Source organism: Podarcis gaigeae (genome assembly GCF_964106915.1).
Source record: "Podarcis gaigeae genome assembly, chromosome: 5".
Classification (NCBI taxonomy): domain Eukaryota; kingdom Metazoa; phylum Chordata; class Lepidosauria; order Squamata; family Lacertidae; genus Podarcis; species Podarcis gaigeae.
In genome coordinates, this window is record NC_139681.1 from 40,106,525 (window position 1) to 40,120,581 (window position 14,057).

The 14,057-nt window shown below is 43.8% G+C and overlaps 1 protein-coding gene across 1 annotated transcript in view; it reads right to left on the minus strand.

The window, feature by feature from the left end:
* ADGRA1 (adhesion G protein-coupled receptor A1) overlaps window positions 1-5,316 on the minus strand; it is a 313,190-nt gene extending 307,874 nt beyond the window's left edge. The window contains exons 1-2 of the mRNA XM_083740999.1: window positions 5,271-5,316; window positions 4,774-5,087 (exon numbers count right to left, since the gene is read on the minus strand). Coding sequence (XP_083597125.1) covers window positions 4,774-4,997 — 224 coding nt within the window. The 5' untranslated portion in view covers window positions 4,998-5,087; window positions 5,271-5,316. The remainder of the gene's footprint in view (window positions 1-4,773; window positions 5,088-5,270) is intronic.
* Between the last annotated feature and the right edge of the window lie 8,741 nt (window positions 5,317-14,057).

Consider the following 14,057-nt stretch of genomic DNA (forward strand, 5'->3'; position numbering starts at 1 on the left):
GCCAAAACCTGGAAGCAACCCGTTCCGGTATTTTCGGGTTTGGCACCATGCGCAACCCAAAAACTCATAACCTGAAGTGTCTGTAACCCAAGATACCACTGTACATTAATGACCTTCACCAGAAGACAATAAAATATTTTCTAGCAATAATGCTAGTAATTAAGCATATTGCAGCAGTTATGGTATCACTTGTTTTAGAAACAGCTGACGTGAGGATTTAATAAATGTTTGCAATTGCTCTATTTTGTTAGAGTTGGTGGCCAAGGGAAAAAGGTACAGTCATCTCAATAGCCAAACACTTAATAACCATGGTATGGAACCTGACATAGTAATGCTTAGAGTAACTCTACTGAAATTCCATCATTTTCGATGGGATTTTAAGCATAACTACGGTAAATCTAGAGCCAACCTAATATATGGAATAAGAAACTAGCATATCAGTGGGAAACACTTTCCTCAAATACTTTTATAAAATAAAATAAAATCAAGATGCTTTGAAAATCCATACTGCTAAAATTGCAGAGTTTCCATTTCTAGAGTCATGAATTATTAGGCAGAATGGCATGCATGGAGAATATTTTAAACAAAGTACCCTTTTAAACATCAATAAGGCAGAGCAGCTGCCTAATCGTCTCAGTTGGGTTCAACTGCCAGTGCACTTCTTTAATTTATGGGGTCTCACATTCAACAGCCCAGACAATCATAAGATGTACAGTTTCTCAAACCTGTTAATTCAAATCAAGGTTGCAAAGCTCTCTTGACACTCAAACACAAGATAATGGCCTACATTTGCAAACTATCTACCAGCAGTTATGTTTAATCCTGCCATGTGCATTTGACTCAACTTAAAGGAGAAATTAAACCGTAAGTTCCTTTCCCTCCAATACACCAGCTTTGTTAGCTGACTAAGCATATCCCATTGTATAATAGTTATGCAGTTTATTATTATTCGTGTGAGTAGTGGAATCTAGCACAATCTTAACCTACATCTATCCTATATTTTGGAAAGTTGTTTGCCAGTTTGCTATGTCTTTGGACACCTCTTAAGGTATGGTCACCAAACTTTGCATGACAGTTCCTGAGATCATGGAGCAGGTTTTCTTCTATTCTGAATCAAGATGCCATTTTGATTCAAAGACTCAACCTTTCAAAACTGCACAGATTTTAACCACTGGTTTCAAAACTGCCCTGAGCTTTTGTTTTCTTAGAATTCTCAAGTACCGTAATGCCAGGTACAAGACTGCTGCAAAAAAAACCTCTCACTGTTCAAAACAAAATGGGTCTTTCAACCACTTTCCAACTATTTGTTTGCCAGAGAACATATTATTCTTATGTGGCAGATAGACATCCCTTGCAATATCAGTAATATGGTAGAGGTACAGCTGCCAGTGTACCCATCTGATTCTACTTATTTCCTGATACAACAGTTCTTCTGCTTTGGCCAGTCAGCCTAGTTTTGTATGGAAATATTACCTAAGAAAAAAGTAATCTTGATTTATTACAACAGTATTGAAGGTTTTTTTATTACTGGATAAAATGGTTTCTACGCTTTTAAAAGGTGCTATTGCATCTGTAACACACATTTATTTTGTTCACCCCCTCTATTCTCAGTTTGTTAAAACAATCTGAGAAGTTATGTTCCATATGCTGCAGCTCCTTCTCCATGGGCCAATAAAACTGAATGGAAACAGACACTGTCTGCATGAAAATGCTCTTTCCCAGCTCTTCCATGCAGCTAGAAAAACATATCTATGGACACTAGTGTTTGCGCTTTTTATCACCAATTTCTGCAGCTGGCCAAATGTCACACAAGTGTAATTTAATTCACCATAAACACTTTCTCTGCAGAAAGTATTTGACACTTTCAATCAAACTGTCAGCCACATGTTCAGCTACTGAAACAGGCATTTCCTTCCTTTCATTTACTCAGATTATTGTTTAAACTTCCATTTCATAGCCCAATATTAGTTTTAAATTAATACTTTCAAAAGTTATGTGTACATTAAAAATGTTCACAAAATGTAAAGTAAACTAATTTAAAAGATCTAAAGGTATTTCTAAATGTGAAATACAATAAATGCATTTGTCATTTCCATGATGCAATGAATTTTTGGGGGGAAATGGTGTTTTTATAGTGCAGAAGATCGGATAAAGTGTCAGCAAGTGGACAGTTACTATATATTTGTTTCCCTTTCATCGTAGGAGTTCAACTGCCCCCCCCCATCAACCAGCCCACTTGTTTTCTAATATAACAGTCCTATAGGGAATAGTATCAAATTTGTAAAATGTGTTGCATTCAATAGCTGGAAACAAAAAACATATACAAGTTTACTAGATAAATATATGCCAGACACTGTATTCCTAAGCATGTTTATACGGAAATAAGTTAAATTGAAACAAATGGCTGTCACTTCCAAATAAACACTGTTCAGAACTGGGATGCAAGAAATCTGACCCAATGCTTCCATGTTTTCAAAATAAAGCGAGGAGAGTCTTTTCTTTACATGTGACATTTTGTTTTCAGAAACTTGTTAACTGGTGGAGAAAGTTCACATGTAGCACAACTGTATGCATATATACTCAGAAGTAAGACTTGTCGTGTTCAGTGAGATTTACTCCTAACTAGGTGTGCATAAGACTGCAGCCCAATATACTGAGAGTGTGTTTCATACTACACAAGCAAGTTGGAATGTTGTATGGTTAAGATAATAAAAACACGACGATAATGCTAAATCATATGGTTTTATGGTGTTGTGTATAATATTTCAGAAGGGTTGCAGACAGTTCCAAATGCAGTTGGCACATCTGTACCTTAATGAGGAAGAGGTTCCCAGGTGAATAGTAAGAACAGCGTAATATTCAACAGCTTTCACAAAAAGTTGTGTACCAGAACACAGAGTACAGCTGTACATGTCCAAGCACAAGCCCCACAGATGTTGCAAATTATTATCTTTTCCAGTTCCCTCTCTAAAAAGTGCTGAATTTAAGAGAAAAGTCCAGCAAGGGCTGGAAATGTTCACAGCATGAATTGTCAACAAATAGATTTGGATGAGTTGCATGAAGGTATGATTTAGGGAGCAAAGTTAGACAGTTTGGAATACTTGGGCCTATTAGTAGTAAATTACATTAGCCCATTTTTAAAATTCATTCAACAAACCAGTTGAGATTTCTTTTACAAAACAAACTCTTTTTGCTGCAGTCCTAAACACATTTACCTGGAAGTAACTTCCACTAAACTTGACAGAGTTACATAGATATGCAATAGCACTGTATGCACCCCTAAACCCTACTTACGATGGGGTACATTATCTTAAAGTCTAACACTTTAGTCTTAATTGGGCTTTGGGTCAAACTTTAAGTATAGGCTTTATGTCAATAAGACTACAGTGAGATTTATACCTAAGTACTTCAGCTTAGCTGTGAAGTGGATCAGCCTGTTAATTTACAGCCCCGGTCCATATTTTCTTAGATGTCAAGTCCCAGTGGTTTCAGTGAGAAACTTCCAAGTAAATACACTTATGAATGCAGGCTTATGTTCATTTTTAGTTTGTGCAACAGGCACAAATAGCTAGAAGAGTACATGCTGGGTCAAAAAGAGCGGGGGGGGGGGGAGCTTCTGGCAAGCTCCAAACAGTTAAAGTGGGCATCTAAAAATATGGACAGTATATCTCATTTCTCAAATCCAGTTAAGGGAAGGCCATCAATTTCAGTAAACAGCCCTTATTATGCAGGGCATTTTTGTCTGTTATCTTTAGGGTCTGAAATTATCCGCTGTCAGATTTAAAGATGCCTCAGTTGATATAATATGCATTGTGGAAGTATTATTTGCAAAACCACTGGGCAAGGCAGTGTGCAATTTACTTCTCAGTACATAGCGCTCCCCCAAAAGCAAGCAAAAAGCGACCAAGAGTTTCCAGAAAGGGAAGCAAATATGAACTCCTAGTAGACAAGCCTTTAGAAATGCAGACGAGCCAAAAGTTCAGAAATCACCATCTGACCTGAGCCCTCCGTAGTAATTTGCATTTATGAAAGATGCACCAGGCTGCTACTCATTCCTCTCTTCCTCCACACCACAACATACCTGGAGTTTCTTCCTGTCAAACTTCTATTGTAAGGAGGCAAAAGACACAGGTGACTTAAGAGCACACTATGCAAACTATTAGCTTGGCATCTCTTTGCTAGGTGAGACTGTCATTTGTCAACTGAGAAGGAAGCATCAAGTTTTCCTGTGACCCTGAGAAAACTAAGATCCTTTTACAAATACATAATTTCCATTAAGTATGTCCATTCTGCAGAGAAGTGTGTGTACGACAGCCGGTCCACCTTAGTTCTAGGGGAGCTCTTGCGTCGCTTGCTCCAGTCCCCGTCCCTGCAGCCCCCTTTGACAGCTGGATTTCCTTTCAACCACACCGCCACCCCTCGCCACTCCTGCATGCCTGAAAGCGCAGCACGCCTTCATCGTGCCGAATGCCAACGGGCGTCCCTTTGGAAAAGGACGGTACCTAACCCAAACATGGAAGGGACGGAGGGAGGGGGTCCTCAAACGCGCCCCTTCCCTACGCACAAGGTAGCCGCAAGAACGCTCCACTGAAGCGGCAGCACAGGGAGCATCCTGAAGCTCCATCGGACAACCTGTAAAAGGAAAACAGGCTTGTCTCTGAGCATGTGCAGAGTTTCCCTCCCGCGCGCCCCGCACCCGAGATTAGAACTCCGGGCGGATTAGAGACCCGACCCTTCGGAGCCCTCCGAGCTCGCGCTCGCTCCGTTACTCACAGGGACACGGTGCGGTTGGGCAACAAGGCGGGCTGCAAAGTTTCTACCAACTCGCCTCCGCTGCAGACAACTTTGATGCGGACGGTCTGTCGGCCGGGTCCCTTGGAGCGCTCGGCGGTGCACAGGCAGCTGTCCACGACCAGGTCCGGGCAGTTGCGGTTGGCCGCCGACAGCCCCGCCACGGCGGCCGCCACCAGGCAGAGGCAGCAGCACAGCCCTTGCATGGCGAGGGGGGCGGGCGGCGGCGGCGCCTCGGCTGCTCTCCTGCGCTTGGGTGGCTGCAGAGGGAAAGGAGGAGGAGGAGGCGGCGGCAGCTGCTGTGGCTGCTGCTGAGGCGCTCATGGCATGGTCGGCGCGCCGCCGGCACAGGGGGCTCGCTGCCCACCACCACGCCTCCTCCGCCCTCTCGCAGTGGGGCATAGGCGGGGAGGCGCCCCCTCGGCCGGGCAGCGCCGCGGGGCGGACCCCAGCGCCGCCGCCACCGCCACCAACTTGGCTCTCTCCCTCTTCGCCACGCCGCCCGCCTCTCGGCTCCTCGCCGGAATAATGCCTCCCTCTCTCCCTCACGCCAAAGTGTCGCTGAGGTGGAGGGAAAAGGTTGGCCGCGCCTCCTCCTCGCCGGCCGGGGACATCCCGCCAGGAGGGGGCAGCAATGGCGTCAGGGCGCGCCACCCGCCCCGGCGAGGAGGCGGCCGAGAGGAAAGGGCCGCGGCCAGCGCCCTTGGGAGCGGTCGGCCGCGTTCTTCGCGCGCTTTCCCCGCCTGCTCGGTGGAGAGAGGGGTCTGTCAGGGCAGGCGCCGCGGAGCAAGAAGTCCCGAGTTGCCGCGGGAAAGAGTCACAGGTGAGCCTGCCGAGAGGCTGGCACACCTGTGGGAAGGGACTCTTGTTTCTGGAACAGGGCGAGCACGACGGTTGGCGACTCACAGTACCGGATTTACATCTGAGCTAAACAAGCTATAGCTTAGGGGCCCCCAAAGAAATTAAAGGGAAAAAATACCGGATATACATTTCCAAAATATAAGATAAAAATAAATAAAATAAAACCTACATGCAGCAACAGTGCTTTGTGTTGTGTATGATGTAAGTAATGGGCCCACTTGCTAGCCTGCTCGCTAAAATATCACTGGTTTGCTCATTTCTATATACAGTGGTACCTCCGCTTCAGGATACGTACGCTTCAGGTTGCATACGCTTCAGGTTACAGACTCCGCTAACCCAGAAATAGTGCTTCAGGTTAAGAACTTTGCTTCAGGATGAGAACAGAAATCGTGTGGCAGCAGCAGGAGGCCCCATTAGCTAAACTGGTACTTCAGGTTAAGAACAGTTTCAGGTTAAGAACGGACCTCCAGAACAAATTAAGTACTTAACCTGAGGTACCACTGTATAGGGTGTCTACATTTTGCATGGACTGGTTGCATGGCGCCATGTGCAAATAACTTTAGATACCTATTATGTAGCTGTATGCTACCATCTAGCATATATTAAACACAAAAAACAGCAATAATTTGTTGTTGGCAAAGGGCAGCTGGACATATAAAGGGCCCTATTACCTTCAGTCGCTTAGGGCCTCATCAAACCTAAATCTGGCCCTGGCTACTCAGAAGCCCCGTCGCGTTGAGTGGGGTTTGCTCCCACTGAGACGTATGTAGGTTTGGGCCCTAAGGCTTCTTAACGTCACACTGAGCAGTGAATGGGTGTCACCTGGTCCACCGTCCAGCCGTTCCCATGATGAAGGTAGAATGAGGAAGTTTGGGTCACATGACTTTAGGGAGCAGAACAACCCCTTGCAGTGAATAAATTGGAATCTTGTATATTATTTGCATGCCACCGGAGTCTCCTGAGTGGTGCAAGAGGCTTAATAATGCTTGAGGAAACTGCGGAGACTGTGGTGTCTTTAGGCTATATGGTTTATTTGCACATATATGCAACCCCTGAGTCTATGATGAAGGGGTTTGCAGCATCAATACCCCGAAAGGTTATTGTTTCTTCCGTAGCCACAGATTCCAGCAGAAATCAGCCATGGCTCTCACTCTGCCTTTCCGTAGATACAGCTTTAGCATCCAGCTTCTAGCTCACATCACTCAGTTCTCCGGCCTTTGGTCATTCCAACTAACAGGCAGTTGAGGAAAGGAAGCCCACCCATTTGTTTTCTGGCACAGAGCCACTCCTTTTGTTCCCTTAATTACCCATCCTTAGTGGGCCATTACCAGGCAGGCCTGGCAATTCCAGCAAGTGGAAGGGGGACCCAGGCATTAGAAGGGTCTTAACCTATGGCCTACTCCCTACAAAAAAAACCCTCATAACACTATATCTTGTGTGTTAACAGGATATAAGGGGAACAGTTGGGTTGTGTAGTATGATCCTTCAAAAAGGAACAATCCTCCAAACAACATTTTAGTGTATTACCAACAACACCTGGGATATGAAAAGTACCTGCTATCTACTCACTCAGCTTCAGCTGCTCCCTGTAAGGGTTCCAAGGTGCCTAGACATCTAACAGATCATATAAAGTAGCAGCATGAGATGGGCTCCCTGTTGTCACTTGATTCCCAGGGCCCAGATGATTCTGGGTTCTGTTATTAATAGCCCTATTCTATCAACATTCCCCTCTTCATACGATTAACAGTCACAGGGATGGGGGAAATGATATATAATGAGCTAAAGAAAATGTTTAAAAACACATTTGTTAAAAAACCAGAAGCCTTTTTTGTTAGGTATAACAGGTGAAGAGTTACCAAGAGAAGATATAAGAATTTTTGTGTATGCAACAACAGCAGTGAGAATGCTACTATCCCAGAGATGGAAGGAAGGAGAAGTACCAACAAAAGAAGAATGGCAGATGAAACTGATAGAGTATGTGGAGATAGCAAAACTGTTGGGGAAGATCCAAAACCAAGAAGAACAAGTATTTACTAAAGATTGGAGTAAATTTGTAATTTACTTAAAAGACACTGTAAACAGTTAAAATATTTGGCAGGGATGTAAGGACACTTGTAATGTGGAATTATTTATGATAATTATCGTTAATTAATAGTTAATGGTTGGGACGCGGGTAGCGCTGTGGGTTAAACCACAGAGCCTAGGGCTTGCCGATCAGAAGGTTGGTGGTTCGAATCCCTGTGACAGGGTGAGCTTCCGTTGCTCGGTCCCTGCTCCTGCCAACCTAGCAGTTCGAAAGCACATCAAAATACAAGTAGATAAATAGGTACCGCTCCGGCGGGAAGGTAAACGCCGTTTCCGTGCACTGCTCTGGTTCGCCAGAAGGGGCTTAGTCATGCTGGCCACATGTCCCAGAAGCTGTATACCGGCTCCCTCGGCCAATAAAGCAAGATGAGCGCCGCAACCCCAGAGTCGGCCACGACTGGACCTAATGGTCAGGAGTCCCTTTACCTTGACCTAATAGTTAATGGTAAAGGATGCAGCAAATTTAAATTTAAATATGGAATCCATGGAGTGAGGGAAGGAGGTCTGAAAGGTTCAAAAGAACCTTGTATTTGAATGTTTGAAAAGGTTATGTTTTATATGTATAAAATTATTAAAAACCTAATTTAAAAAAAAAAAATTTAAAAAATTACATGGCTGGGAAAGTAGGATTGCATCCACTTGTTCTATCCTCACCATCTAGCCACCCATCTTTTCTTTTTAAAAAGGGCTGATTCCAAAGGTGGCATAGAAGATCCAGTGTGTGTCAGTGCTTGCAGTGTCCTATGTGATTGATACTAGTATGAGGCCCAGAAGAATGAGGGCCTGGTGTCCAGCACCACACCGCCTGCCTATATCAGGAGCAGGAATCTGGCCCAGCATTCCATGCTCAGCAGAAACAATAACAGTGGAAGAGAAATAACGACAACTTTGTTTATATAGTGACACACACATTGTCGCCAACTGATACACAAGATACTGTGTAAACAATAAAATACTTGCAGTTCTTACATCAATAACAAAGTCACATAAAATATTAAAACACTTTTTTAAAGGGTGAAGGAAGAAAATATATTCTAAAGGAAAGCCAACAACACTAGAAAACAAAGCAATTTCAGGCTTTTTCTTTTCTTTTTAAGGGAAACTCGCAAAGTGAAGGAAGAAAAGAAGTTCCATGCTATGGATTTACAAGGGGATCTGAGAGATGAATGGGATACAGTGGTACCTCGTGTTAAGTACTTAATTCGTTCTGGAGGTCCGTACTTAACCTGAAACTGTTCTTAACCTGAAGCACCACTTTAGCTAATGGGGCCTCCTGCTGCCGCTGCGCTGCCAGAGCCCGATTTCTGTTCTCATCCTGAAGCAAAGTTCTTAACCCGAGGTATTATTTCTGGGTTAGCAGAGTCTGTAACCTGAAGCGTATGTAACCTGAGGTACCACTGTATACAGTTTGTCAATATTAATGGACAGCTAAATAGAAACTTAACCCCAAAAGTTAGGACCAAGATTCAAATCCTGACTGGGTAACTTTGCTCACTAGTAACATTGAACCATGAGGATGAGATGGTTGGACACTGTTCTCGAAGCTACCAGCATGAGTTTGACCAAACTGCGGGAGGCAGTGGAAGACAGGAGTGCCTGGGACAGGTGAGGCTGCTGATCCCTTATTTTGGCTGCTGATCCCTTATTTTCGAGGCTGCTGATCCCTTATTTTCAAATCTGAAAGTTGACAGCTATGGTCTGAACACAGATGCCAGGTTGAAGTTTCACAAGCAGGTTTTGGATGTTGCCAGGCTTTACAGCATATACTTCATAGCACACGTAGCCATGTGCCTTCTGGTACTGTAGCACCCTGCTTGTGGTTAACGCTTAGCTGGAATGAAATATTCAACGCAGCAATAGAGAAATTAAAATAATAATTTATTTGTCAGACAAATAAATGAGAGGCTCAGTGGTATATGGTTACCAAGCTCTGGCCTGGCCTCTTGCCATCCTGGCCAGCACTTATATTCCCTTAATCCAGCCCCCTTTGCTCCTCCTGTGGCTGCCTCTGTCCAATCAGCCTGGTTGAAATTCCTATTGGCTGTTTGGTAGAACCAATCACAAAAGATACACCCACAAAAGATACACCCACTTCCTTGCCCTTATAAGGGAGACAAAGAGCTATATAAATGACAAATAAGTAATAATATATCTTACATGGAATCTTAATTACCAGCTCACCTCTTTGCCCTCCTTGCCCTATTGCCTTCTAAAACAAATGTTTAATCTTACATTTTTATGTTCAACAGATGTCAAGGATCTCGAGTTTCACATCAATATTGAAAGATTTCCTTCATTTGAAAGTTTCTAAACAAATGCCTGACAACCATATATATCGAGAGTGCTTGGATGGCGTCTTCTGTCTAGCAGGGGGGCTAGGCTGGTGGCTGACTTAATTTCAGGATAAATACAACTCCTACAACCATATGAAATAAGAATCTAGCATTCCTTAAATCCTTTGCATAATTACATTTAAGCCAATATATTTAAGCTAATATATTTCATTCACTTATCATAGGTAGCCTTTTAAAAGAATAAAGCCTTTGTAAAGTAAAAAGGAACTCAGTAAAAAACAGCTTTTAAAAAGAAGCCTCTTCAGTTTACACCTCCCCCCTTTCCCCCTCCTTTCCCAGCCAGCTAGATGCTTCTTCTCCAGCCAAGCCAGTTGCCTTTCCCAACATTTAACCTTTTTAACTCTCTCAGTTTAAGAAAAAGAAACAGCTTTTAAAGATTTCTTTAAAATGCTCTCTTTTTCTGCCAGCTAGATGCCTCTCCATTGCTCTTGGCCTTTTTAACCTTGGAAAGAAGATCTGGCTCATTTTACTGAGAGGCACATTGGTATTATTTTACTATTTACCCTTGCCTTTAATTGTGTTTTCTCAGTCTGCAAGGGCAGCATATGTAATTCTCCCTTTTTTATGACTTTGAGAATTGTTTTTCTACTATAAATCAATGGGGCCCCCTTGTCTTAGGAGAAAAACCTCTTGCCAAGGTTCTTTCTGCCTGGCATGAAACATTTGAAAATCCTTTTTTAAGCTCATTTTTAAATACAAGCCTTGATAAAATATAGAAGCTCTGATAAAAAATGCAGGCTTATGACTAGATGCCTCATTCCCCCCTTTCAAGCTCAAGGACCTTCATCCCAAGTGTCCTTGATAGCTTGACCTTCATCATATTCCTGAGGTAAAGCTCTGTATAGGGCCATGATATGAGGTAGAGTTTCATTTGAAACCATCTTGCTAATTGTACTTCTAAAACATGAAATGATACATGGCATCATACACAAAACCATTACCACTACTGTCAAGAAAAACAAGCAAGACAATAGTATCCCTTTGAGTCCTGCGACATTAGGTAACCAATTGGTGAGCCATCCCATATCCCATCCTTCCCATGTTTGTACTGGGACATGTGCTATATTCTCCATCTTTGTGGCCAACACACGGATTGCCTCACCATTATCTGAAATGTTAAAGCAACAGGCATTCCCTGTCAAGTTCAAGACTCCACATAGGCCTCCCTGCCTGGCAAGTACATAATCCATTCCCATTTTCAGCTGCAAAATGGCGGCTCTACTTTCATCCAACTGTTGTGCAATAAGTCTCAAACTCTGGGCCGTTGCATTGGTTACAAGTTCCACTACTGCTTGCAATCGAATTATTCTGTTTAGATTATAAATAGGATCCCGTGCCCCTTGTATGAGCTCACCAGGATTCCAGGAGGCAGGATCATAATAGGCTATAATGCGCTCTGGCGGCCAATCATCAGTACCGCTCCAACTTTGGGTACTTCCTCCTGCTATATGAGAAATATCAGCATTCCTTCGTGTTCGCCTGGCCGAACTAGTGGGCATAATCCACATTGGTGGTAATACCCAACCCAAGAAACAAGTCCCACTCCATTTGGAAGGGAGCTTTTTGTATGCCCATTCTCCACATATCCACCACAACCATCGGGTCTGAGGTTTTTGGTACGTGGAGTACAGAAGGCGAAATACCAAAAGAGGTAGAGAGTTCACAGTGCAGTATGTTAGATTGCCTTTTTCTGTCACAGTTATGTTCCACACCACTTTCCATGCGTGAATAAAAGGAGGTGCACAGGGCAAGGTATTCCGAGTTCGATAGGTAGTACCGTGTGCCCAGGTATGACTATTCTTAATATAATCCCAAGTATAGTGACAATGAGAAGAGCCTATCATGGGAGAATCAGCTGCATCTGATGATTTATGTACACAGAATTCCCCTTGTACAGGTATAACTCGTAATGGTTTAGTTGAGTTCCATCCGGGGAAATTCTGTATTTCTGTTTGGTGTGGCATTTCGCTTACCATACCAATGGCATCTAATGGTATCGGTAATAAGGGCATACCTCCCTCTGAATCATCTGGCCCAAGAGAGCAAACAAGGCAATTGGTCCTATTTGCAACATTGGCTACCATTTCAGCTAAACCTACCCACATATTGTGGTCATGGCTGAATCCATATTTAGCCAATTTGGTCAGATTCAAGGACCCTTCCCCTTCCCAAGGGATCAGGATTAATAATAAAATCATGTTGATGTCTAGTATATGCATTCCTTCCACAAAAGATTACCTTATTGTGATAGCAAATAATTATTAGCCCCAATATAATTCCCCCAGTGACAGAAATGGGGAACCACCAAGACCAAAACATATATCCCGAGGATCCCCAATGAGTAATATCTCTGATAATTGTTCCACAAGGGGGCAGTCAATCAATTGTATTAGAGAATCTTTCCGTTCACAGTCGCTGGTTCAGACGCTCCTCAAGCTTCAGGCGTGCGCAGGTCAGCCAGCTTCCAGGTTGTGGCTGCAGCAGGCCGGTCGTCAAATGTTGCCCGTGACCTAGCCCGTTCCCGGTAGGGCTAGATACAGGGGTTTTTGGAGAGAGTTAGTTTTAAAGGATTAGAGGGGTCACCTTTGCACGTCCAACTGCCTTCGGACTTCTTCAAACGAGAGTGATGAATCCAGGGGGTCACCTCAGCTACCTTCACCGCTGTTGGAGTAGAGAGCAAGACGGTGTAAGGTCCACGCCACTTTGGTGCAAGTGGATCACGTTTCCACTCTTTCACCCATACGCTATCGCCAGCCTGGAACTGATGAATCGGCTCGGCAATGCTGCACGGCGTGCGTTCGAGGGCCCACCTGTTAAGAGAAACAAAAACACGGGAGAGAGATTGCACTTGTCCCTGTGTCACATGATCTCCTATTTGTTTAAGGTCAGCTGGAATATCCTGAACAAAGGAGGGCGGTCTCCCATACAGGAGCTCAAAAGGTGACAACTTAAGTCTTTTTGTGGGTGCACACCGAACACGAAACAGTGTTATGGGTAACACATCTACCCATCCCAATCCCGTTTCCTGGGTTAATTTTGCCAATTGGGTTTTCAGAGTCCGATTCATTCTTTCAGTTTTCCCTGAACTCTGAGGCCTATATGCTGCATGCAGTCTCCATTTTACTTGTAGGACTCGACATACATCTTGTACTACTTGATCAATGAACGCTGGCCCATTATCACTTCCAATGCATCTAGGTAATCCAAACCTTGGGATCAATTCAGTGAGGAGTCTCTTAGTTACCTCTCGTGCCTTTTCAGTTTGGGTGGGAAAAGCTTCAACCCATCCGGTAAGAGTATCTACAAACACAAGGAGATACTTGAATCCCTTAGAAGGGACCAGCTCTGTGAAGTCCACAATTAGACTTTCCATGGGGACATATCCCACATGTTGAATTCCAGGAGGTTGTACCGGTCCCTGCCTGGGATTGTTTTTAGCACAAAGAACACATTTCTGTGAAATGCAAGTTGCTAATTGTGATAGATTAATAATATACAACTTCCGACTGAGACTCTCTCTGGTTGCAGTACCGCCAAGGTGAGTAGATTCATGATAATTTCTTACAATTGTGCCTGCTAGATGATGAGGTACATAAATCCTATTGTCCGGCAGGATCATCCAACCGTCCTTCATAACCGCTCCTTCCTGTTCAGCCCACTTCCTCTCTTCTGGGGTATAGTGAGGTTTAACTTCTTCTGGAACTACCTCTGGTATGAGGGCTGCTATAAATCCTCCCACAGGCTTTTGGGCTGCCTCTCGGGCTGCTTTGTCAGCAGCATGATTTCCTCTGGTTATTGGATCCCTTCCTCGTCCATGACCTTTGCAGTGCATTACAGCAATCTGTTCTGGAGCCCATACTGCTTCTAACAGGATTTCTACTTCAGGTCCATATTTCAAGGCCTTCCCGTGGGCTCCTATTAGACCTCTTTCTTTCCATAGAGCTCCATGTGCATGCAGGGTTAAGA